Below are 27,041 nucleotides of genomic sequence, written 5' to 3'. Positions count from 1 at the left end.
AGTTATTTTAAATGAAAAAATAAACAAACATTATACTTGTTATTAGCAATTCACATGGATTAATCAGCAAGAAGGCTCAACCTGGCTTGTAAGGCCAACACAGGTCCTGAACGCGGCCAGTGGGGAAAAAGGGGTTATCTTATCTCACGTGTGCATACTCAGCTTTACAGTTCTTTCTCACTGCCACTTGCACCATTATTATAGTATGGACAGACGCGTACAAATGGCGTCACAGCCAAGAATGCGCACTGATAAAATATGCTGCTAATTTATTATATTCATGTGAAGATGTTGCAGCTTTAAGAAAAAGGCAGGGAGTGTGAGATGAATTAGAGGCTGACAGGCTGCTTTGTGCTTGAAGAGAAGCCAGTCACCTCAAGGACATCAAAACACCAGGCTGTGTGGGCATCAGAATCTCAAGTAAGGAGACAGATAGAAAGCACTGTGCAGGGAGGATTCATTGAAGTGTGTACTGCCATAGCAACTCCAGCCCATACAACAAATGTACACTCTGTACTTTATCAAATGATTCATGTCTAATTAGCTGCGCTGTAGCACGTCTGAATATCTTGCAGCAAAATGGCTTAATTCTGAGTTTACTGACGATCACAGAGCTTCAAATGAATTTACAGTTATAGATGTGAAATTATACATCACGTTTAGGTTCAGAGCCGTAAACATGTCAGCAGCCATAGGAACATTAATTTGTCAGGAGAACAGTTGCAGAGCTTAGTTACAGTGACACCTTTTAAAGGGTCACTGCACCTAAATCACCCAAAAAACATATTATGTCACTTACCCTTGGTGGCATCCAGCGATGCAGATGGCTTTATTTTCCCAGAATTTGAGGTATTGCTGAGTTTTCTGCCATAACCTCTTTTGTGGTGCTCACAGCAGTGAAAAATGCTATTTAGACAATTAAGTCCAGTCATACATCAGACAGATGTTTCTGTTAGGTTAGAGCAATGCTCTATTCAGTAGTGTTTATTGGGAGCTATGAGTACAACCTGCCAAACTTCAGTGTGACTTCTGCTTTCACACTGTGTTTTGATCCACGTCAGTCAAATTATAGCATCTGTGGATGGATGATCCACCATATCAGCCCAGACTGAAATCTGTAATACATGGATTCACATGAAATTTTGACAGTCATGGTCCCCCGAGGACTTCGCATCCTCGGGGGACCTCCACCATGTGAACATGATTAATATTGCACCTGCTTGGCATCAATGTTTTAATATTGTCACTGTGAGCATGTTAGCATGCTGATGTTAGTATTTGTCTCAAAGCAGCAGAGTGCCTCTCAGAGCTGCTGGCATGGCTGGAGACTCTGAGTCTTGATTGGATGTGAATTCTGAACTGTTTTGTTTTTGAAGAAACTCCGAACTGCAGCCTCCCGTGATCTAAATACAGGTATTTTCTGTGTGTGACAGCCTTCTTTGCAAGATGCTCACATCTGAGATCACTGTCAGTGTGACAGTCTGATGTATCTGCTGATGCAACAAATGTGTGTGTCTGTTCTTCCAGGACGTCAGGCTGGTAGCGTGGCAGGTGTGAAGCAAGTCACCTTTCAAAGTAAGAAAGAACTAGCCTAAAGGAGGCTGAAGATGGAAAGATAAAGAAGTCTAAGGAAATGATGAAACCAGCAGGTAAAAGATTTAAGGACTTATCTGACAGCGTCATGAACATCACTTCTTTTTGGCAAGATGTCTTTTTAAACTCCATTTTGCAAAAGCTGATGCTATATTTATGATTTTTATTTGCATTTCTATTCCTGTTTTCAATTTATTCTGTAATGTGTGAACTTGCTATCACCTAAGGCTGCCCAGATTCTTCAGTCTGCACTCACCTCACATAAACAATAGAGAATCCTTTTCAAATTACAGACATTAATATTCAACCTTCCATTTAACTTAGAGCAACTGCAGGTTAAACAGAGTGAGAACAGACTGAGAAGTCGCCGCCTCAGGCCTTCACACTCTTCACATGAGATTAAAGTATAAAGCTGAACATTTTTATCAGGTAGGAGATAAAGTATTTGTTCAGTGTTACATTTAGTCTCATGTTTCAGTCCTGGTTTATCTCCATTATAGACATTATAATGCCATCAGATCTGTATGTGCACTATTCTATCTTTGTTTCCATTTCCTCTAAAGGAAAGGCCATTTTTTAATCAGAAAAAAACAAATCATTTATTCTATGAATTACGGTTTACAATTCGAAAACATGGTTTATAACCTTTGATAGAGTTACAGAATTTTTACATCGCACTGCCTTAAATGCTGCAGATCAGTTTATCATGACTGGCCATGTTAGGGGCTCTGGGGGAAGTGCAGAGACTTTTCATGCAGTCCTGCATGAACAGCAACTTATGCCCAACATGAAGGTCAGCTGATGTGCTGTTTCAAAGCGTTCACTCTACCAGAAATTAATATTTGGTGGAAAACACTGAATCCTTTATTGATTCAGTTATCTGTTGGCTGAAAGTAATAAAGTTTAATATATGCTGGAACCCCCTAAAAATATTAATCGTGGTTTAATTGTAGAATGTAAACTTCTTCTGGGTTGCTAAAATCCCAGTCAGAAATTATAAGACTGATGGTCTTCTTAGACAAACATCATGAGTTACGTTGTCAGCAATGACATGCATAACTCTTTGTTTTGGGACCTATTTTTAAAACATAGAAATGTAGGCATTAAGCCATTATTTTTAGCATTAATCCAAAACAACGGCCAAATTATGTGAAGAGAAATTTGTTGAACCACACTGCAGGTGACTTTTAGGTCATTAAAAAAGAAGAAAGAGAGAGAGAGAGGGGAGGAAAAACACCATCAGTGGAAAACTGCAGGTCTCTCAGTTTCAAGCTAATTACCTGACATTCTGCCAGCCTGACACTATGTCCACTTTCTGAGACTCTGACATCAGTTGGGCAACCAGTGAATTTCATGCTTCAGTAATTGTTTTATATTAAAAGGACATTTGCTGACATTTTTTCTGTCTGGTCTGTAATATTTAATCACAAGTTCAGCCTCTATGATAAACTGTCAAGTTAATTTCTTCACTTTTCTCACACATATCACAACCTCCACAGACAAGTTCCTCTTTTCAGCCCTGTGTGCCTGCAACGTGCTGATGTGCTTCTTTCATTTTCAACATGTTCTCATGACTTTGCATATGACTTATGTTTCTTGTTATGTAAAAATAGCCACAGCAATATATGACCTTTACAAAACAAGATTGTCCGTGCATAAACAACGCTGCTTTCTCGACAAAGCCAGATTGTTGCATATTCTTCAGAATGACCAAAACATATTTCATCTTTTGACAAATGTTGGCAAATTCTTTAGAAAATGTGTGTGATATTTGAAAAAAAGATGGAAAAAAAAACAACATAGTAAATCATCATGCATCTTTGTTTTTAGAGGAATATTCCAGATATTAGTCATATCCTACAATGATAACTTCACACAATCCACAACTTAATGCCATTGAAAATTTATTGTGATATCTGATAGTTTACATTAGAGTGAAAACAGACATGTGACATGGCTTTACTAAGACAGAATGCAAAGCAATGTAGTCAAATAAAAAGCATATAATATTTTTGTTTTTAAATTTAGGAAAAAATAATAATAAAACAGGCACGACATATAGCCATTATAAATACAACATGCTTTAGACCTTAAACTGTAGTTTAACAGTCCTAAGAAAAGAACTTGTACAGTCTTTTCCCCTTTATACCCATCTTGCCTTTGATCAACATCCTTTCAGGTATGTTTTAGACAGTAACAGAGCTCAAAAAGGCGGCAGCCAGTGTCACAATAAAACAAAATAACAATAAAAAGTAAACAGTTTTCAGCAGCAAATATCTACATTTTTCATCCAGGCTGCTTTGACGCTGCTAAGGTCAGAGAATCAAAACATTCTACAGAAAGACAATGTCATAAGTGACAGGACTTCTCCTCTTTCATTTTGGTATAGCAGTTGAATCTCCAGGAGACACTCGAACTTGATTCCTGGCCACTGACACATGACACTGATGCATTCGATAGAACCTGGTTCTTATTTGGTACACACCGGCGTGACACTGGCAACTGCTTTTTGTTAGTTCAACTTAGATTGATCGAAGGGAGAGTATAGAGGCTCTGTATTTGGGTCACAAATCTCCCAGCAACCACTGCAGGCGCCATCTTGTAGGTCCTTTGGAGAAACTGGCTGTGCATGTAACAGTTAAAGGTCGAGTAAACAAATCTGGAGAAAGATCGTTGATAATTGAACTCAGCAACTGAACAAATACACCTCTTCCTTCAGTGCTCCTTCAGAAGCTATGCCCCTAAATTCATGGGTGCGCATCACAAGGGCAACGGCACGAACAACTGGGCGAGCTGACCAAAAGAGAAATGTGGTGGAATCCAGAGCGTCCGCTGCCTGAGGATAGGTTAGCCTCAGGCAGCAACGTTACACAGGTGAAGACGTGGAATTCCACGGGAAAGAATGTGAGGTATCCGGCAGAAGCAGAGGAAGAGGCAGAGGTCAGAGTGCAACTGGCTCCTTTGTTGCTGATTGGCTGGAATAGAGTTGTATGGCTCTTTGTTCGTTTCCCATTTACAGAGCCAGGGCTGTGTACGGACACCAGATTTTTTGTCAGTGCACCGACAAAACAGACGGCTAGCGGACCATGAGAAGATAATCGCTGAATTTGACTCGCTGACTGCACCTTTAGGAGAAAAGTCGGACTACTACGGGGCCCATTCAGTAACAGTTTAAGCAGACACCAATGGTCTCGTCCTTTTTTTTTTTTTTTTTTTTTTTAATTTAGCTACCAGTGCCAGTCTCTTTGCTCTGCGAGTTTGGAAAAAGTGAACCAAGTTGAACTAAATAGGTGGCTTGGTCTCCACATTTTCAGCCAGATACTATGTTCATCATATCAGATGGTGAAAGCTGGCTGACCAGATAAAAGCTGCATCCTAATTCAGGAGCTACAACCTTTGTGCAGCCCTTGAAAGTGTGTCCTGAGCAGGAACTAAAGGCCAGACCGCTCCTGCATGTCCTCTCCAAATAAAACAATGTAGCCTCAGAGGCATAAAACCAATGGTGCATTCAGACGCTCCTTGACTACTCCTAAAGTCAGTTGGAAATTAAAATAATAACACCACAAGGTCCATTTGGTAGCTGTTCTGGAGCTTTCACTTGTATCACACATTCTTCCTCAGCAGACGGAGTTACCCAGTTGTCACAGAGCTGTAGATGTTCACATTTCCATTCCTGTGCTCGCTGCTTAGAAAAAACTGAACATCTACAGTTCCATTACTGGGAAACTACATCTGCCGTGGAAGATCACGTGGTGTGATCAAACTTTCAGTCTCAGTAGTTTTCAAGTTCATCACCAGGAAATGGCTGAGAAAGTGGTGAATACCGAGCAGTAAACTCAGGCAAGTTGCGTGATAATGGAGTTCATGAAATGTCGCTTACCAGGTCATATTTCCCAACTTTCCAAACTGACAAAGACTGCTTGGATGCACCATTAATGCAACATCTCAAATCAAATAGATCAGGGAATAAACAATTAATTTTCGGTCAACATCAGCACAAAAATGAAGTTCTCCAGAAATACAATCAGATATTCACAGCCCAACGAAGGACCTCCAATATGGCCACCACAGGGTGCGCATTATCACCTGAAAGCCCTCTATACAGGAGACACTGACTGTGGTGGAGAAAGGGTCTTGGTAAAGGCTCTCCCTGCGACATGGTGGGAGATTCCAGCTCGCCCTCGACGTCTACATGGCTCAGCAGAGACCTAAACACCGGCCCTCTAGCGGGCTCTCACCACACAAGCTAAATAAACAAGCTAACAAAAAACAAACAAACAAACAAAACAAAACAGGGATAAATCACTTCCGAACAAACTAACCTGGCTCTCGACCTCGCAGATCACCGGGAGAGACAGTGAAACCAAACAGCTGCTAAAGAAAAAATACAACAGGACAAATAAAAACACTTCCAAACCAAAGAGAGGAAAAAAGAGAAACAGTCTGAGGAAAAGAAACTAAACATTCACTTTCGTGTGCAGGCATGCATGTGCAAATACACATGCATGCGCGCATACAGACACACACACACACACACACACACACGCACGCACGCACAAACATGCATGCATGCATGCACGCACACACGCACGCACGCACACACACACATCCAGATAAGCACAGCCAGAGGTACAGTGAACAAAAGTGCTTCAAGTTGGGGAAGTAAAACAACTAACCCAGTAGAAATACGTATAAAACCTTAAATATGTTAATTTATGTACAAAAACTGTAACACGGGCCAATATCTCAGCTGTTTATGTCTTTATATTTCAAGTAGGTATCACTGCTAACTAATAAGGGTTTGCATTGTCATCGTTTTTAGGATAAAAGGTCGTGTGATCTGACTGACCTTGCCGGCAAAGTAATCAATCACTGCTGATTTTTAAATCTCTCCCATCCCATCCCACCCTGCCCCACCTCCAGCTGCTGCCATCTTTTTTATCCTTACAATAAAAAGTCAAACAACAAGCCCTGGGCATCCTACATTGTCCAAACCTCATCCTCTATTTACTCTGAAAAATAATATACTGAATATCCATCTGTTTTTGCACCTCTAAATCTTAACATAGAAAATATATGTGTGTGTATACCAAGTCTCTGTTAAAAAAAGAAAAGAAAAAAAAAAAAAACAGGGGAGAGCTCTATGAGGATTTTGGTGAAGAATGTGATTTTGAGGGCCACTTTGAACCAGAAGGGGGAAGACACATTGGCTCACATGACGGTTTTCAGAGTTATGCACTGCACAACAGAAAAAACGAGGGGAGGCCGTTCATGTTTTGAAGAGGCACGAGATTCATACTGCTTAGAGGCAAATCACAGATGCTGTCCACAAAGAGACAATTCACGCACTCAGAGAGAGAGAGAGACGGATAAGCAATAAAGTGCAAAAGGCCTACAAGAGCAGAAAGGACTGGCAGGATTTCTAGGATAGCAGCAAAGAATCGGAAACTATGCTTTCTCTCCAAATCGGTGTTCAAAATCAAGAGAAAATAAAAAGCAGAATTTGTCAATTTCATTGAAATAAAATCAAACCAAATGAAGTATCTAACAGACAGCTGCTAAACACTCTACAATCTTAACGGAGATGATGAAACCCTCGAACCGTCCAACTCAACGTTTCTTTCCGTCTCCAACAATCGTTCATCTGTGAGAAGGCCATTAAAGAACAGATGAGAGTGAACAAACGTTTTGCCTCTAAACTGAGATGAACCCAAGGCCTCTGCAAAGTGCAAACGAAGTAGCATTGTTCAAGTCTGCCACTGTGTAACATGTGACCGCACATACACACAATGCATATATACACACTCATATGCATATATACATATGTGCATGAGAGCATATATATACATATATATACACACACACACACACACACACACACACACACACACACACACATATATATATGTTCCAATATCTACGTACTACGAACATTTTCATAGCATTTATGGATATGTAATCATAGTATGTGTAAATATACTCATATGTAGTTGTGTCTCTTATCATTTCATTACTAGACAATGGAATAATACAGTCTGCCCTAATGTTTTATGACATGTGGACACTGATTTTGGGTTTCCCAGTCTAGAAACTATTTCTGCTCCTTTTCATGTCATTTTCACTTATGTTACAGCTGCAAAATGGGACCAGCCACAATCGCATTTAGCCAAACACTACAAATATTTATATATCTGTATATTTATATGTGTGTGTGTATGTGTGTGTGTGTGTGGGTGTATGTATACATACACCCACACACACATACATACATATATGTATACAAATCCATTTATGTCAAACAAATACTAGGTGCTGCTTTCAATGCTTTTTGGGTGCTGAAAAGTACCGGGGTGGGGGGTATAAAGAAAATTCATAAGAGAAAAAAATTAAGATGAGAATGGAAAAATACCAGAAATAAAATCCTACACTACTGCAAACCCATCCTTTGCCACTTTTTTTTTTTTTTAAAAAGCAAGATGCTGCTACATATTTGTAACTACGATAAACTCCCTTTCCCCTCCACTTCTCACCCGTCCCTGATTGCTCATTTGGACATTAGCAAAGGAAAAACATGCTCAGCTAAGGACACAACAAGCCAAAAAGAAAAAAAAAAACACAAATAAGCAAAACAAAACGGACTTGACAGGGAAATAAAATGCTAACCAGTAACATCCATCTGCCATCAAACCAAAACCTTACCAAACCAAGAAGTTAAAACTATAGCAAATAACTATAATGAAAGTCATCAAAGTCATTTGTCTCGCTGGATGGGCAAAACAAAGAAAACAAACAAAATGTCCTCTCAGTGAAGTCTATCTCCTTTCGCATAGTGGTCGCCATATCACCACAATCACTTGTAAGCGTGGTTCGGTGGGGGGGTGGGGGGTGAGAGTGAGTGGGCCAGGGTCAACCCCAAAAGCTCCGGAGCTGCGAAGGAGAACACACAATCTTTAAAGTAACGACAGGACTCCTGTGATGTGATTTTTCAACAGCTGCTCCACTTCCTCGTCGTCGTTTTTTACGTCATTCGCTCTGTTCAGTTTCACGATGAGCAGGTGGGTGTGTGCACGAGAAGGAGGCGAGGGGTGGAGGTTTTGTGAGGGGGGTGGTGGAGGTGGGGAGGGGGTTGGGGCGGGGCGGTCGGGAGGGGCAGGGTGGTCGATGGTCGACGCTCCACGCAGTTCAATAAAGAGCATTCCAAGGTCAGAAAAAGACAGAGCATGGCCGGAGCGTCACTCCCATCCGTTGTCCTTGATCATGTGAGCCAGCTCGATGATGAACTTTCCCTCTTTGTACTTTTGACTGCTCTCAAACGCGTGCTCCTGTTAAAAAAACACACCGGAAAGAGAGAAAACTTTAGCCCACATCCACACTGGAGCTGGACTGATGCTAATATCACAATCTGACAGGAGTTAGGCCTATAATCCACATCACTCGTGCACATCATAAAAGCAATTTCTCCTTCTTATGAACAAATTGCAAATGCTTCAGCACATTCATGCAAATGATTATGGACAATTATCTGCTGCTTGCCACATTATCAACCACTGATGTCAGAATATTTTACACTGATTTTCTGTTGCATAGCCGTACCCCCAAAACACTGCAAAATGCAAATCTGTTTTTGTAATCTGTTTTTTTCATTTTCTATACATTTCTATTAGGCTTTTTTCTAAATGTGTCACAGGTGTATCTTATAAACCTTCAGTCAGCGAGCATATATAGACAGGGAACATCACAGTGGTACAACTTCTGACAACGGAGAAACAATGAAATGAAAAGGATCAACAGCCAGGAAGAAGAGGACGAGTAAGGCTGTGCGATGGAAGGGTATGGAGGCAAAACAGACAAAAACAAACAACATTTTTTAACTAAATAGGATTATTTAGTCCTAATTGGCCCATTATTGTCTAATATTTTCATTTCCTTACAAAATTAATGTTATTTTTATTACCCTGTAACAGTATGAACAGACAAAAAACATGGAAAATCCATAACTGGGTACTACTCTTCATGTGTTCACTCACTTACTCACAGTTTACATCTGACTTTCTGGAGGAAATGCTCCCACGCTGAGCTCAGTTTATCGCGCTTCTTTTTTCACCGCACAGCCTTTTCACACTGCACTTAGCCCCAGACTAAGGAAGTTGTTAGCCGCAGGCTAAGCGAAGCCATTAGCGGTGTGTGTGTGTGTGTGTGTGTGTGTGTCTTTGTGTGGCCATGTATTATTCACGTCGTGGGGACATAAATCTGTTTACACAGTCACATTGTGGGGACTTGCCTTACTTGTGGGGACAAAAGCAGGTCCGCATAATGTAAATCATTACATTTTAGGGGCTGCAAATTCACCTTTATATCTGTGTAACCAGTAGAAAGAAAATATTCTTGGTGGTTAACCAGTTAACTGCTTTGCAATTGTTGAGGAGAATTTGAAAAATGTATCAAGACGAAAAAACTGATTACATCAACACAAAAAATATAAAAAATGTGGTTAAGATTTGTCTGAACACATATTTTAAGTGGAAGTTAATCAGTTAATCATGTCAGAGGCAGAAAGTTTTGAGTAGTAAACATCACTGAATTTGAAATTATGCACAGTTAGTTAAATTAGTACTAACCCGACACTGGATCAGTCATCAAATTTGGTTCAAACTAACACACCTTTTAAATTCCAGAGGAGATCCAGAAGTTTTCAAAGACAGCAGTAATGTTAAGCTTGTTTTCTGTCAAACCACTGTTTCCAAAGTCAAGAAGGAACATTTAATCACTTGAAAGACGGTTTACATTCCTCATCTTCCTCCTTGTCTTTCTGCTAGACATTAACAAAAGGTCATCTAGCAAAGTGTGTGTGTGAAGAGATTTGTGTTTTTAGATTGACAGTAAGACAGTGTCTTTTATGTGTTCAAGGTCGGGAATGAGTGCAAATGTTTCTAAAAGGTTCATCATTTGGACGGATTTGACTTTTCTGTAATTTCTCCCACATGGAGAAACTCTGATGTGAAATGCTGCTGTAGTGCTGCTCTCACATCTCCAGCATGCTGTGTCAAGTTCAGACGGGGGAGGACTTGTTCTGGTGGAATATTTGCATGTGGCGAGGCGCGCCCTGGCATCAAAATGGATAAACGGCCACAAAGGAACAGGTAACAGCTGCAGGTTTGTTGATGTCTGAACTGTTAGCGACCAGGTTAAAGTTGGGGTAACTTGCATATATCAGCGTGGAGGCCGCCTGAAACAGGCAGCCATTGGCTTATGCTTCTGCCCAGTGTACATCTGCTGAGTCAGACTACTGTCTTCAAAAGGTGTTTTAGATGCTTTTAAGCAAATTGGGGGGAAAACTTTGAAATGCATGTACAGTACTGCAGAGGAGGCATGCATGAGTCAAAACTAATACAAATTGGCAGCAAGAGAAATATGCGCACGTTCATTCATCTTGCCTCATTGTCTGAGAGAAGCAGGATTTCAGAGACGCAGAGGAAACCACAGCGCTTTTTAAGCTTGACATGGTTTCCTCCAGTGACCGAATAACCTCTTTCAAATATCTAAACTTCCAGTCTGGAAATGCATAACTTGAAGTGCTGTATGATTTCCGGCACATGTCCCTGTCCTGCTGAGCTTCAGGAGAGCCAGGATGTCGATGTGGGCCTGTGTCTTTGACTATTTGCTCAGCCTGCTTTGCCTTGTAAACCAGCTCAGCTCTGCTTTGCTTGCGGGGCCTTTCTGAGAATCTCTAATTGTTTCTGTCACTGAAGGAGCGGCATTAAGTGAGTCCCCGTCTTATACTTTGTTCAGTTATTTTACACCCTTCTATAGTCTTTTCAGACAATTACTGGGACAAGCCTCTTCAAAATGGCATGACATTTAATCACTGTAGACTCTCAGAGGTACCAGTCTGGCTGTCTGCAGCCAACCTTTCGGCACTGTAATTATCTTGAGCGCTAGGAGACCACAGAGTGCTCAATCTCTGAGCCTAAATACAACCGTGAACAAAAAAAACCTGTCACCATGGCTTTAACAAGCAATGCTTTAATGAGAGCAACCCTGTTCTTTTGACCTGTAATAGCATAATTTGTCCCCTTGGAAGCCGCGAAACCACATAGTAGTGCAACAACACAGCAGTAGGCCTAAATGGTGCATCAAGGAACGTCATGACGGGAAAGTGAAAGGGCTCAGGTTAAAGTTGAAGGAGCGACTGACTTACATATTTCCAACCCAGGGTGGTTTTACAGTTTTCACAGTAGATATCAGCCACTGCATGTAAACCCGTGAGGAGTACCCGCTCCTCCGCTGGCCCGCAGCCCACATTCACCCTGTAGGGAAGACAGGAAGTGGAGAAAAGGTCACAGAGGTCAGGATGAGCCGTGGAGGAAGAGCTCAGATCTTTTGCTTAAAATAGAAGCAGTAAAATGTACTCAAACATTCAAAGTAAAAGGCATAACTGGGAAAACAGCCTCTGTCAGAGTGTACTACAATATGTTGATGTATTCATTATTCCATCTCAATCATTTCTCCATTTGTAAGATGTTAGCTTTTTTATAGAATTTGATTAATTTTAGTTACTTTCTTAAAACGGCTCTTAAAACAGGTAAAAGAAATTCCCTGTAAATTCTTCATTCAAAAAAAAAAAAAAAACAGGCCTGAGTTTTTAGTCCTCAAAAAGATTTTGAAGATCATTTCTTTACCTGACAAGAGTGTCATTTTTGGACCAAATATAAATAAAAACTTCACGAGGAAAACTCTATTGTTTTTTCTGGAATTATTAGTATATTTGTACTTTCTTTCTGAACATTATAGCGATTCCTCCCAGTGAACACTTTGCTGCTGATTAGCTTTTGAGTGGCATTTGAATTAAAGACAAATAAACTCATTGAAGTGCTGTGGAAACAATCAGATGGGACCAGGCTACATGTAGACATCCTCAGAACGACACTTTTTCCACCTAGTGTACCTGTTTTTAGGCTAAACGTCTTTACCTGAAAAATACTGGATTCTGACTGCTTTCACATTGGACACTTCTGGAATGATTTGTTTGGACTCGATTGCTTCTTACACTCAATTCATTCTGGCAGGTAAGAACAATATAATCCAGGCGAGTGTCACAAAGCAGTTGCAGCGTGACACCTGAAAATGTCTCAGACGTCTGGGGGGGTGGGGGTGTGTGTGTGTGGGGGGGTTCAGTGTGGTTCATTGTGACTGAGAGCCAAGTCCCAAAAACCAACCGACCAAGAAATAAACCACTGAAAGCGGTTTAAAGAGATGGATGTTCAGCAGCGTAGCACTGACTGACGCTCTCAACAGAGAGGCAGGCCAAAACACACATCGATGTGTGTAGGCTAAGTAGGTTTTGTATGTGTGTGTGTGTGTGTGTGTGTGTGTGTGTGTGTGTGTGGGTTACATATAGTCATTGCTTCAACTACATTTTAACATGTAGTTGGGACCAGATTCACGAAAATATAGTCATACAATTGCTGCCGAAGTATTCAGCCCAGTTTTAACAGAACCTCTGCATATTTTAACCCACAAATCACCTAATCAATGCTTACTTGCTGTAATTGGCAGGGGCTGGTTTTGAGTCTCTATGGTGCCAAAAAGCTTGTACATTTGTGGTGGCTGTCGCTCAGGTGGTGAAGACGGCTGCCTATTAATTGAAGGATCTGTGGAAATAAAGCACCTGCTGAGTGAATCTAATGTAACGCGATGTGTTGATGTGAAAAGGACACTCAAATATGGCTGCTGGGAGTAGAATCAGCAGAAAGTTTTGTGGGATTGGATGAGCGCCTTGTTTTTCTTTCTTCCTTCCTTCTTTTTTGGTGGCTAATAAAGGTGGTTGTTTCTGTTTCTGTTGTACTTTTGTGGCTCCATCTTCCTGTACACTGTTCTAAGCTTTGTGCACGTATGTTAAAATGTGTGCTGTCATCCTGGCAGCGATGGTGAACAGCTGCACTGTGTTAGTGAAAGGACTACGCTCACGGACCATGTTCAGAAAACAAGACGTACCAAGTGAGACAGCAACGCAGCAGGCGCAGGTGAACGGGAGAACTCTCGAACAACTAAACTCTGATGTAAGCTCAAGCAAACACGCCCAGTGTGAATGCGGTTTATAACTTTAAGAAATGTCTAACAAATGAGCTACGAGTGAGTCCGTGTAACTTTTACTCATGAGCCCCAGGTCACCTGTAAATTACACGGTGTGAGCCTGAATAAACCAAATGCTTAAAAAAAAAAAAACGATAAACACAGTTTTCAACTCAAAATAAATGGGGTGAAACGTATGTGTTGGTCTCATACTTACACTGAATTAAACAGATAGGCTCTTCCTTGACTGCCTTGAAATGACTGAAACGAGAGAGAGAGAGAGAAAACCATGTAAGTAGACAATACATAGCTGCACCACACTGCTGAGAACAAGAATGTCAGCAGCTGACGCCCTGGGGTGCTTTTCTCCCAGTAACAGCTCTGCATGCTTCTTCTTCCACCTTGTCAAGGTTCCCACACGCAAGTTTGGCTGGAGGTAAGAAATAAAATGAGGTTTAGAGAGGTGCTGAAACCTGAGCACATAAACTGCAGCCAAAAGTCGAACGTCGCTGCGTCAACTTTAATGACAAGAAACATCCACTTGAATTCCTCTGAACTTGAATTCCTCTTATTGCCTTCTTACTAAATTCTTACCTATACTTAACTTTCTGCCAAATATTTGGAACAAAATCATACAAAAAGCTATTGTTACTTCACAGACAGTCATAATACACTTGCCGAAATCAATGAGATTACATAAAATCATGATAAAAATCTATTAAGAGCACCCACCCCCCCAAGTTTTCTCAAGATGTCAAGCTTCATTGCTGACGTGCAATGCTGCAGATATTCAGCGTACTTGCACAACAACAACAGTTTTTACGACAGCATTTAACAATCCATAGAAGAAGAGACTTTAATGCCTGAACAAAGACGAGAATCTGAGCTATCTGAACACACACACACACACACACACACACACACACACACACACACACACACACACACACACACACACACACACACACACACACACACACACACACACACACATTTGGTTGTCATCACTTTATGGACATCACTTAGACTTATATTCATTTCCTGGAGACTTACCCTAACCTTAACCCAAGTCTGCCCCCTAAAATCTAATGATTTACATTATGGGGACTTGTATTTTGTCCCCACAAGTATGGACACAACATGAGGAATACGTCCACGCCATGAGCTCTGACTTACTGACTCAAATCATCTCAGTCAACCCCAAAAGAGTACATGCTGAAAAACAGCTTGAATGTATGGAGGATTAAGTTATATTAAAGGGACCATGAGGAGCTTTCTCATAAACAAACACTGTTATGTTTACATTCAGTGTGTCCTTCAGGCTTAATAAACACGTTTAATGCCTTTCCTTCCTCACAAGGCTGGAATTAAGATGCATGTAAATGTCTCTGCAGACCTACGCACAGGAAGGTGTTATAGACAAAATGTAAACAACCCGTCCCGCACTTCCTGATGGGAGGTTGTGTTGGTTGTGCACATTCTCCAAAATGAATGCTACGTTTCTGAAAAATGCAATTAAACACATAGCAGAATGTTACAGGAGGCATCACGCAAGACTACAAACAAAGAAACACAAAAATATCACAGAACATGTTGTGGAGAAACGTTAACTGTGATATCTCCATACTGCTCCACAGTGGCAAATACGCTTGCTAGTATATCTGCTGTGAGACTACTAACATTTTTATGGGTTGGCATGAAAACCTGCCAAAATAAATGGCAGCTCAGAGACCAACAAGCAGGGCTGAAAATGCTGCAAAAATGAAGTGGGGACTGTGAAAACAGAAAAATACATCTCTCCAAAACATCAAACCTAAAGCAACTTGTTGAATCAGTGAAACTCCTTCATTCTGTCCAGCTTTTCTAAACTAAACCTAAAGAATAAATAAATATAGTCACATCAATTTATTATGAACCTCATCTCAAATGTTGACAGAAGTACTTTACATAGAAACTAAAGCAACATAGAAGCAATCATGTAGTCCTGAAGAATATAGAAGCTTTAGAAATATCCTGCTGCCTGCCTGACGTTACTGTATATTAATGTAAACACAGAGCAGTAAAGCCGTCACAGTGGGTGACAACAGCCTGCCAGACTTCTCTCCTCCGGCCCTGTCAACCTCGGCCGGCAGACAGGCCCCAATCGGCTTTGCTTTTTCCATTGCAAATGAGTGCGGCAGATAAGTTTGTGGCTGCGGTTGAGGGCGCTGAGCTAATACTGACTAATAAGAGCACCAGCTGCCTCCTCCGCTGACCACAGCCACCACCACCACCGCTGAGGCTCAGGGGATGATTTTCAACTACCCCAGAGCTGTCAGCATTTGTCAAAACTCGAAAAGTTTGATTTCAGATAATGGGAGTTTGGCTTGGAGCTGATTCAAGAGCAACTTCGTGAAAAAAAGGAGGATTATTATTCTTTTCTCTGCCCCCTCCTCTGGTCACTGTAGGTGTTGATGTCTTACTGTTACATGCTCAAAGTTCATTGTTTGCATTTGAAGTGAAGTCTACACACACAATCAGTCTCAAGCCACAAGACATGTGACCTTTAGCTGTGAGAGGGAACTAGGTCGTTCCCTGTGGAGTCAACAACAAGTCCTCTCCACAGTGTTTAGTCCAGGGAGGGGAGGCGAGGCGAGGGGAGGGGAGGGGGGGTTACTCCATGTGACAAGAGCTGGGTGTCATATCTGTGCTTCGCTGTGGCTCAGCCATCAACTTAACCACTGGCAAAAAGGGACGGCTCCATCTCTCGCTGCCCTTATCTGTTTCCCACAGTCTATTTTTATTTTGGCTGCGTTTTTCTCTCCTCCAGAGCTGTTTCACTAAGCTACAACAACATCAGGAGCACGAGGATGCTTGACACATAGCCTGTTAAGAATCTAACAGCAAAATCTGACAAGGACTGACAAAAAAAAAACACCCCAAACCATTTGGATCACGTTTTCTGAATGCAGACAACAGCCCGGCAGCTTTGGGGCTGTGCTGAAATCCTCCAGACTCCCGGCAATCCTATTCGACGGCCCAACAGGATCCTGCAAGGATTGTTTCCAAAACGTACAAGAATCAGATGCAGGCTGGAAGGTTTTTTTTCTTTTCTGGTGCTTAATAAAACATGAGCAAACAGGAGTGTGGTTACTGAGCTTGTTTTCTTAAGCTGCTACAATTGCGCTTGTTTTAAAGTGCTTGGTCCCAAGAAATGAATTCTACAAAGCAAATCTCAAAATCCCTGAATCCTCTTGACCACACGGGACTGAAGGGAACAATACCTCGCACAGAGAAATCTGCTCCTTCAGCCAAATGCACAAAATACAAATCCACCCCGAGAGGCGAAATGCTTCAACTGCAGAGAGCAGCGAGTTCTCTGACGGTCTCACAGGCAGACGAACTGCATCTGATTTCACCAAAAATGCACAAGGAGGGTTTTATTTTCAAAATGTGTGACACAATAAGTCGAACCAAGTTGTGAGATACAGATTAACTTGAAACTATTAACAAACCTGCTGAGGGCGACTTTTACCATCTGTCTCAACAGATGCTGACTGTGGTAGGTGAAGGTTCAACTTGTTAAAGCCAAAAGCGCTATTTCAATTCAATTTAAGGGAAGCATTTTTGAGGATTAAACATCTGATAGTTACCATCTTGCATTACGCTCTGCAGTGCTTCGAGCCAAAACACAGCTTGTACATCTCATCATTTTACAGAAGTAATGTTACATGTTGGCTGACATTTAAGCTATTTCAAAGACCCAAATCCAACTTGACCATATGAGATTCATTCACAGACAAAATGCACTCAAGTATCATACAGATATATACTATCTTGGTACTTTCTTGGGTTTGTCTGATGATAAAAACGAATCATCGTCAGCTGATCATAACTGAAAACAGGCATGGTTTACTCTTTACTATATGTTTACTGATGTAAAGTAACTTCACAAGAAAACTTCTGAATGACATTCAGATCGCACGTCACACACTAACAGCCATCATGACTACAAATTTGAAGAATTGTATAAAAATTTGATAAAATATGCTGATCCGGGATAGTCGGTTAAATTCTGAAGCTAAGAATATTACTATAATGCTAGCTACCTAACAAAATCTCTAAAAACTGCAACTGCAAAATGATCAAGAAAACATCCAAAAGCATGAATGAGATCCACCCAGCTGTACAGGTAAAGGTGATTATAACCACAGGTGGTGAAAGATTTCTCATAACAGCGGCTATCCGAGCTTCAGTGTTGACTGAAAGGACGCTGGCAGGACTGATACGACATTTGCGTCTGATTGGTTTGTGCAAAACCAAACATTCAGGCTGAATGAAGTAAAGCTGATCGCCAGGCTACATTAAACTGTCCTTAATTTAGCTTTTCAGCATGCAAACATCAGCCAATTAGCACTAAACACAAAGTACAGCAGAGGCTATTTGGCCATTTATCAAAATATTGACAGTCATTTTGAACTGTTGGTACAGAACTTGGTGAAAAAGTAGAAGAAAACCAAAGTCATCTGCAAATGACAATGTAATTTCAATCCTTCTAAATACTTCAAACTTGGACATTTCATTCTGAACTGAAGAGGCGGACCGACTGACTGGCTTTGCCATCCCCAGAGCCTCACAGCTAGCTGAACTACCACACAGGTTAATAAACCCTTGCTGACCTAGAATACACTTGGTTTAATTATGATATTAACAAAGAGAACAGAGACAAATTGACTGTTCTGTCAGTTACCCCAGACACATGTTAACCATCAGAGACTTGGCAAACGTCCAGCTGGAAGAGAAAAAGAAGACCGAGAGGAACCGTGTCTGTTAATGGCGAGAAAAGAAAAGTGTGATCAATCCATTAGAGGGGCTTCCATCAGCCTGATGGGTGGGACGAAGCCAAGGTGCTGAATAAAACACTCAGCCGCCTCCTCAGTATTCAGACTGCATCGTCCCGCTCCAGGACCACGTTCACACTGCAGGCCTTCACGCTCTCTCAACTGCTGCTCGCACTGCTATCTGATTTCAGGATGGAGCTCCTATCTGCTGTAGGATGTAACCTGAATCTGATAAAAATATGAAGCGACAGCGATGTTGAAAAGGTGCAGCGTGCTCGGGATGACAATGGCAACAGATGTCAGATTTGGTTTTGTCCCTACACTTCTTGTTTTCAGCATGTTTTGGGTGAAGATGTTGGCTGAAATAAAGTCAAGTCAGTGATTATATTTCCTTGTCACCGTGGGGTCTAGTTGGCCTTCGTGCTAAAAGCCACAGCCAGTTGATCGTCAGCTAACAGCAATTGTATAATCATAGTTTAGGGGCTGTAACGAGGCCCAGCAGGCCTGTGAAGCTTCAGATTTCTCCACAAAGAGTAGGCAGAGCGGTGTTTCTTCCTAAGTCTTTCCAAAACAAAACAAAAAAAAAGAGAAAAAATGGCTTATTACTGATGATTGATCACTGATCAAATTCTTCTCTCTCTTTCTTTTTATTTTAAATCAAATCAGCTGGACAGAGTTTTAATCCATCTCACAGAGTTAGCGTAATTAGCTGTCGCCAGCTAGCTTCACCTGACATTTTAGCCAATGAAAATTAGTTTTTTTGGGCCAGAAACAAGAAGCCTGCTCATGTTTATTCATGCTGGAAATGGGTGAAACCACCCTTTGTTGCACAGTTAAATATTAAGTGGTGAATCTCCAACATTATCACCGTATACTGCATGCATGTCTTCATTTGTTGAATTTATGCCTTTCTGAAAATGAATAGAAAAAAAATGTTCATTTTTGATAATAAGAAGAGTAATTTTTCGAGCAAAAATGCCAAAACATTTGCTTCCGCGCGTCCAGTGTGAGCATGTCATGTTAAATTGAATACAGTGGGATTTAGGGATTTTGGTCATTTAAAGATGTTATCATGAGCTCTGGGAAACTGAAGGACATTTTTGTTATTTTATAGACAAAACAATCAATGAAGAAAATAATCGGCATAAGTATGTGTATCACTGCTGGTGGAAGGGTCCCAAGACTGCACAGCCTCAATGACATCCAACATTAGTTTTAATTGTTCAGGGAATTTTACTGCAAAAAGAAAACTTCACCTTCTCCGTTCAGGTGTGCAGCAATAAACTGGCTTTTTTCCACAACCTTCACATATTCAGTTTAGTGGTTGAGGGCAGGGTGGGGGTGGGGGGGGTGTCACAGTGCCTGCCATATTTCCTTCTGGCCCGTGCTCTCAGGTTAATCCTCTCTTTCGAGCTGCTCCATCTGCATCTTTGCGCGCCGGCTGGCATGCCTCGAAGACTCGGCACATAAGCTCGGGGAGGGGAAACAGTTTTTTATACCTGGCTCAGGAGATTTCCAGCACTCAAACTGCAACTGTGGGGAGAAATCTGCCAGAGCCTGCAGAGCTCTTCCAGCACCTCCCTTTGTTGCTAGCATGGCTGGGTAACTACTTTCTGCTTTTCCTACTCACAGCGCACAGTGAAAAAAGTTAATAAAGACACGTGGTACCGGAGCACAGCACTTTACAAATTTCACGTGCAATGAGAATCAAACAGGGACGGGCGAGTGGCCCTTGGCAGCGCGTAGTGGAAAACACCAGACTACGGTGTCATCTTCTCCTAAGTAACATAATCGGCTTAGAAGGGTTGATGCTGAGGACTGGTGATGCTGCCTTGGACTACTGAACGCACAAATGCTAACGAGGTGTGGCAGAGCACAGAGAGCTTATTAATAGATCTGTAGCAGTGTGATCAAAATCAAGCTATTAATAAGAACAATTTTCAGATCTATTTTATGATACGGACTTATTTATCAAGCAATGTGCAAAATATTCTCTAGTTACAGCTTTTTGAAGGAGAGGATTTCCTGCTTTTTCTCTCTTTTACATCATGAAACTTGTAATGACCTCAAAACTGTGGAACAGCCTCCCTGAAGGTCTCAGGGGTTCGAAATCTATTGACACCTTCAGATGAAATCTTCTTTTTAACATCGCTTTCTCCTGAAGTGTCTTGTTTTTTTTTACCTAACTACTGTTTGTTTTTTTGTCCTATCCAGTTGTTTTAATTCTACTTTATTTTATTTTTCATTTTCTTTGATTTTCTAGTTTTATTACACGTGTTATTATTCTTTATTTTTCTGTTAAGCACTTTGTCTTGCATTTTATGCTTGAATTGTGCTATATAAAATTTCTTATTGTTATTAGATTCATTTTCTTATTATTATTATATTCATTCTGGTTCATACTTTCGTTCTGAGTGTCTTCGAGAAAATGTTTACAATGTTTTATATTTTTCTCATACTGTCCACTGCTGCAGCACCCCAGACTGCTCTGATTGGTCAGCTCTCACAGGTCCAAGTGGCACCACCCACAATGTTTCCACATCAACTCGCCTTGTTTTTGTAGCCACAGCCGTGCGGGGGGGCATGACTGAGGACAGTGACATCACAACCTTACTGAAGTCCTGACGGCTCGTTTTAAGACGCTGTGTGCATCTCTCAGTGGATTGAGAGTTTTTATACTTTCACAGTATTTATGTAGCACCAAGAACTGCTTTATAATAAAAAAGATATAGAAATCTGACTTTCTACAATATGGGACCTTTAATATCTTTGGGTTCTGTATAATCAGTCTGACAGTAACTAGTAATAGACATATCTCACTATTTCTTTTTACATTTTAAAGACTGAATGTTTAATTGAATAATCAAAACAATAATCAATAGTGAAAATAATCATACTAAAAATGATGTCCAGTGCAGAGGATTGTATTCCCCTATGAGACATCACATCATTCAAACTAAACTTTTCATATGAGGAAAGTTGAAAAGTATAATTGAGTTATTCAGCATTAGACAATAAAAAGGAAGATCACAGGTTTAAATGGAAGTTTTAAATATACAGACTGTCTGCTGTGCATCTTGCAGGTTTAAATGTGGACTTTGATATGAGCATAAGGTAAGTTTTGTGTATGTCAAGACTGTAAGTGCGACACTGCATGGCGGCTTTTCTGTACATATGTATTTGATTTTGATTTCCTGACTGCTCCCTGCATTATCTTTAGTTTTTGTCATATGCTGCATTTCTGAAGCTCCCGGAGCATTTCTATATCATCAGAAACTACAACTGAGAAATGAATTGCCCATGCGTGCTTTCATGTTGTGAGGTCAACACAACAAAACAGTGCACAAACAGACCTGTTCATCTACCTGTTCTCTAGAGATTCAACAAGCACTGACTCACAATAAACACACAGAGCATTACGTAGCTTTAAACAACAATGATGGACGCTTCATGGTCTGTCACACGGAGTCAAATTTGTCCATTAGTCTGTTAACAGTTTATCAGATACTGAAGCATGATGTGCCACTGTGTCAAAGCAATACACATCTCTGCAACGTGTTTACTGTGTCAGACCTTCAGGAGAAAGACAGACTGTCCAAGGAAGAGCCCGTCATTAAATCCAATTATTATTAAAGTGGATTGTTCGGACTAATGAGGTCATTTGTCAAGAGCCACCTTATGGCGCTGACCCAATAAACAAGGAAACACAACCCAGGCAACACTTGACTAGCGAGCTTCAGCCGCCTTTGAGCTATTAATGCTCAGGTCTGTTACAACAGAACTGACATTGACTGTGATTCTTGCTCAAAGGCACTTCAGCAGGGTGCACGCTTGCTGACAGAAGGGTTGCATTCACAGTTATCACTTTACACCTGAGACATCCTACTCACTGTGGAACCCCCCCCCCCCAAAAAAAACATTTACAGCAAAACTATACAACAATTACAAGATGCATTCATTAAGTATTGGACAATGATGAAGAGGTGGTGACTGATCACAAATAAGCCTTCAGACGAGGGCCTATGTAATTATTTACATTATCAATTAATCTGCAAAGTATTCCCTCAATTATGTCAGAAAAAATGACCAAATCAAGCTATCAATATATATTTCCAGTTCCAACATTACGTGATTTAATGTAAAGCAATGTGAAAAAGTTCTGACTTCAACAGTAACTTCAACTTAAACTAAACATGAAAAAGACTTTCATTCACTTTTGCAAACACGAGGAAGTGCTAAGATAAGGTTTGCATTTAACGAGATCCAAAGTCCAAACAACAAAAACTTTTTTTTTTTTTTTTTAAACAGTCCTGCCTTCATGCCTGGTGTTTAATTAAATTAGAGAGTGCATGCCTTCTCCCCCCAAATTAATACTGTGTTTCAAGAGGAAATACATCACTTTAAGGACGCAACAATACCACTTCATGAGACCTACAAAAAAGGAAAAAAAAGACTATTTCCAAAACTTGTACCATGAGTTCTATTAGTATGTGAGAAAAAACTGTCCAAAGTGTCCAAACTCGTGTTTTTGTCCGATGAACTCGAGTTTTAAAAGTCAGCATTTTAAAGGCCAAACACCTGCACGACGGAGACACAATGAGACACAGGAGGGAAAGCCAGCATTGCACAGAGAGGAGACGTTTGCCAAGACTTCCTTGAAGGCCAACAGAGCAGACTGCACACAGGGAATTAAGAGATAAAGAGCAATTTCCTAACTGGGGGGTGGTGTTGCAACAACGAAGCACACTGATGGCTGGATTGAGATGCTGAGTTTTGGTGCTGCACTGCCTGCAAAGCATGAGGAAGTCTGACACCTGCTCAGCAACATCAGACAGATCGTGATGCATCTCGTCTGTGATCGCTTTAGTGGCTGGATGAAACTGTAAACAATCTTCTGTTAAAGGTCGCAGCAAAGTATGTGTGTGTTTGTGTGGGTGTGCAATATGTTGGGATTTGAAATGATGCTAAAGTTGTCTTCATCCCACAGGATTTTGGAGATGGAAGTGTTGAATGAGTGTCCACCTGAACTTAACCAAGACAAATCCAAACACATCAGCCTGAAGCGAATAAACATGACCATGTAGGGCAAAGTATGGCTTTAACCGGCCTGCAGTAGTTTCAGTGTTTCTTCTATCAAGACAAACAGCAGGGGACAAAAACTAATATAGCAATAGCAATGTCTTAATAATGAACCACAATACAAGAGGAGTTTAATTTAGGCTTATGTAAACAAAACCACCAACCAAACTGGGCTGCATTTCCAAAGCAGCAGACTATTTCAGCACTTTGGGAACTCCCTGAGAGACGGCTACTGTGTGGATATAAATCTAATTCATTTGCATTTCCCAGCTTGAAGCTCTCTGGTTCTGCTGGTTCTCCAGCATTCCTGCTCCCGTGTCAGCTCTGAGAACCTCTGCCAGCAATGTGGCGTGACTCCAATAAAGCAAACACACAAACATAACACCCTTTAACATTTTCAGCCTCTCCCACGGTGACCTCAGGAGCACGGACGCCTGAGCTCATCCATTATCTCGCTCTCATCTGTCACTTAGAAAGCGACAGTCTGTGTCCATAACAAGTCAAATGTGAGGCTGAGGAAGAATTGCTGAAGTAGCTGGTGAAGGAAAGCAGGGTGTTTAAACTGAACGGTGGTTGAATGACCTTAAAATCAAACGCACACCTTCTTTTGGATGACATTTCTATGCAAAAACATCAACATCTGACTTTTCTGCACTTCCACCAGACATTTGGAGCATCTCAGAGCGCATCTGAGGCGCACCGGTCATCAGTTCAGTAAGCATTCCCAAATATATCCCAGCTGACTCCTCATTTACAAGCCAACAGCTGACCTGTAGTTGGTGCTTTGGCACAGGCTTAATTGTATATTGTGGCTGGACTTGACTGAAATGCGTCACAGCCAATCATTTGTAAAAGCATTTCCTCTATTCCCCACGCCATGCTCTTCTCTTCATTCCAGGCCACGTGGAATCACAAGAAAGTGGACATGGCGTGTTGAACTTCAAAACATGCTGACCTGCAGTGACAGAGCTCAAAACTGCATCCAACAGTTCACTGTTCTACCTCAGCCTGCGCTCATCACTCAGGTATCTCTTTCACATTTAATTTAATCCAAATAAAAACAGATTTTTAACAGCATGTTCTCTGATCAAGACTGAAAATATGTTCCTGCTTCAATCAACTAGCAGCCAGTGATAAGTGAAATGAAGAAAGTTGTGTCACATTTCTCTGCATTGCTACAGAACTGTGCAAATACTGTACCTGTACGTGGATCAAAGGACGACACATAGATTAAAGGCACTGCTGTAGATTAAATTGCCCAACCCTACATAAAGTAGTTCAAATAAGCTCAACCTTAAACATCTACAGCAGTAAAATGCAACACACACACATTAATGCTGCAGTAATATCAATCTTTAAACACCATATATAACATTAGAACACAGGCAGGGAGCCGAGCGCTTTGATTTGTGCGTCCACGCCGTGGAGAAGATGGAGTTGGAGAATAATCTGATTCTGCGGAATTGGTGAACTATGAATTATGGGCTTTTTGGCTCATTTCCAGGAGTTGGCAAGCTAATCTACGATTACTCTCAGGATGGACTGGGCCTCTTCCACTGGTGAGTCATGTTACATGCAGGCATTTTCTGAATTCATTAATAGCTCAGAAGGGAAGCTTTGGCAGGCTGTAATGTGGCCCATGAGCCACCAGTTGACCATCGCTGCTGTAAATGTAAACAGAAGTGGCCAGTTTTCACTATATTCTTACAATTTACAGAGCAAATGATTAATCAAGGAAACAATTGGCAGATTAATCGATAATGAAAAATGTCTGCAGTTGCATCTGTACTCTGTTAAAAAATGCACTGAAACTTGTTTTTTAATTCTTATTTTTTCTTTTTTCAGTGTACATATTCTATTTATGTATTGGTACTTTAGATTTGTTTCTCAACCAATTACTCATCTTATTTGTATTGTAAGTTAATCAAAATGAAAACGAAGCTCTTTTTCGACCACTAGCCGCACTCTTGAAGTCAGTCATTCTCCTTTTTTGGAAATGTATGAACTGTGTTATACAGATTAAGTTTCATTATTATGATTAGTGGTATTTTCTTCCTTGTTATATGTGGAGTGTCAAATCAACAAACTTCCTGATTGCAAATAAGAGGATGTGAATCAAACAGGAAAGTGCCGACACTGTCTGACACTTCAGGACTTTAAATGTGATGTCCTGTTTCTTCTGTGCCTCACATCTTTTTGCGTGCTGATTTGTTATTGATTATATTAATATTCCAAGTAAATTATTTCTTCCTCAAATGTCTCATTAATCATTGTGTCTCTGCATTATTCTTGTGTTTAAACTGGAGGATATTTGCATACCCTAATTTTCTAAACTCTTAATCATTTTCCTGCACTCTGCTCAAATTTGCTGCAGGGACAATTTAATTCCCCCCACACAGGAGTCTATAAAACCTCCCTGCATCCAAAACTTTGATCATAAAACATCATCAAACTCATCATGCCTTGTCGCAGTCTTCGCTGTGTGTCAGTAAATCCACAGATGTGACATGGCTCTGGGCAGGTTAAGTGAGGTGCAGATAAATGAGGACAGTCCCTCTCTCGAGCCAAATGCACATTAATGTAGTTTACGGCGGTCTTTAACAATTAAAACCCTGTGAAATCCTTGTTGTGCAGACTTCACAACTCCAAAATTACCATCTTGAGACCTCTGATTCCACTGAAAGGAACAACACAGTCTGGTGGTAGAGCTGTTTACCCAGCTCGTCTTGCTGCTTGCACTAACAAGCTGTGAGCCTCCAACTCTCCGAGCTGCAGGAGGCAAATGGATTTCGACATAGAGATGGCGAGTGTGCAGATTGATCATCTTTGCTATTTGAATAATCAGCTTAGTGCATGGTGAGAGTGCAATGCACGGGGAGCACATTGTCACCATCTTATTCTAAACACATAAAGGTCACCGTTTCAGTCGCCGCGACTGGTTCATCTGACACTTTATAAACTTTACTCACTCTCTGCTCACCAGCTGTCGATTTAACGGTCTGCATTAAAGCAGCACTTTGGCAGCTTTGCATGTTTCATGGCTCCAAATGTCAGCCACTGTTTGGACAATGTGGACTTCAATACCCAGAAATCTTGTAACAAATTGATAGTGCTGTGCTTCTGAGCAAGAGAGGATGTAATGGCGCAGAGTCCAGCTCGCTCTGAGCGATTTGCATTTCGCTCCGGTTCAGATTTGTCACTCTCCATGGGCAGATAAATGACCAGACCTGACAGAACAATTTCATTTTGAATCTTCAGCATGCTGCTGTGTGATATGACTATAAAATGAACCCTTTTTTTTGTTTATTTGTTTTTGTCTCTGCTAGATTTGATTATTATTGAGGACAAGATGTGAGAGGATTTATGTACAGGTGGCCACAAACCAATCAATAGTCGTTAATGACGGAGAAATTTGACTGGAAGCTAAAAATGAGGTTTTTCAGGACCAGACTGGTTGTGTCGACATTAGATAAGAGC

At 40.9% G+C, this 27,041-nt stretch overlaps 1 protein-coding gene across 3 annotated transcripts in view; it reads right to left on the bottom strand.

Annotated features, from left to right (window-relative positions):
• Positions 1-4,813: 4,813 nt before the first annotated feature.
• Positions 4,814-27,041, bottom strand: part of LOC139332293 (protein yippee-like 1) — a 32,932-nt gene continuing 10,704 nt past the window's right edge. For 2 of the 3 annotated variants that reach the window (XM_070964125.1, XM_070964126.1), the window contains exons 3-5: positions 13,883-13,926; positions 11,792-11,900; positions 4,814-8,915 (exon numbers count right to left, since the gene is read on the bottom strand). In XM_070964125.1, the coding sequence (XP_070820226.1) occupies positions 8,826-8,915; positions 11,792-11,900; positions 13,883-13,926 (243 nt within the window). In that variant the 3' untranslated portion in view covers positions 4,814-8,825. The remainder of the gene's footprint in view (positions 8,916-11,791; positions 11,901-13,882; positions 13,927-27,041) is intronic. The other variant, XM_070964127.1, reaches the window with a different exon arrangement.

Source organism: Chaetodon trifascialis, chromosome 6, assembly GCF_039877785.1.
Source record: "Chaetodon trifascialis isolate fChaTrf1 chromosome 6, fChaTrf1.hap1, whole genome shotgun sequence".
Lineage (NCBI taxonomy): Eukaryota > Metazoa > Chordata > Actinopteri > Chaetodontiformes > Chaetodontidae > Chaetodon > Chaetodon trifascialis.
Note: the sequence above shows the minus strand (reverse complement) of the source record. Positions and strands in the feature narration are given on the sequence as shown.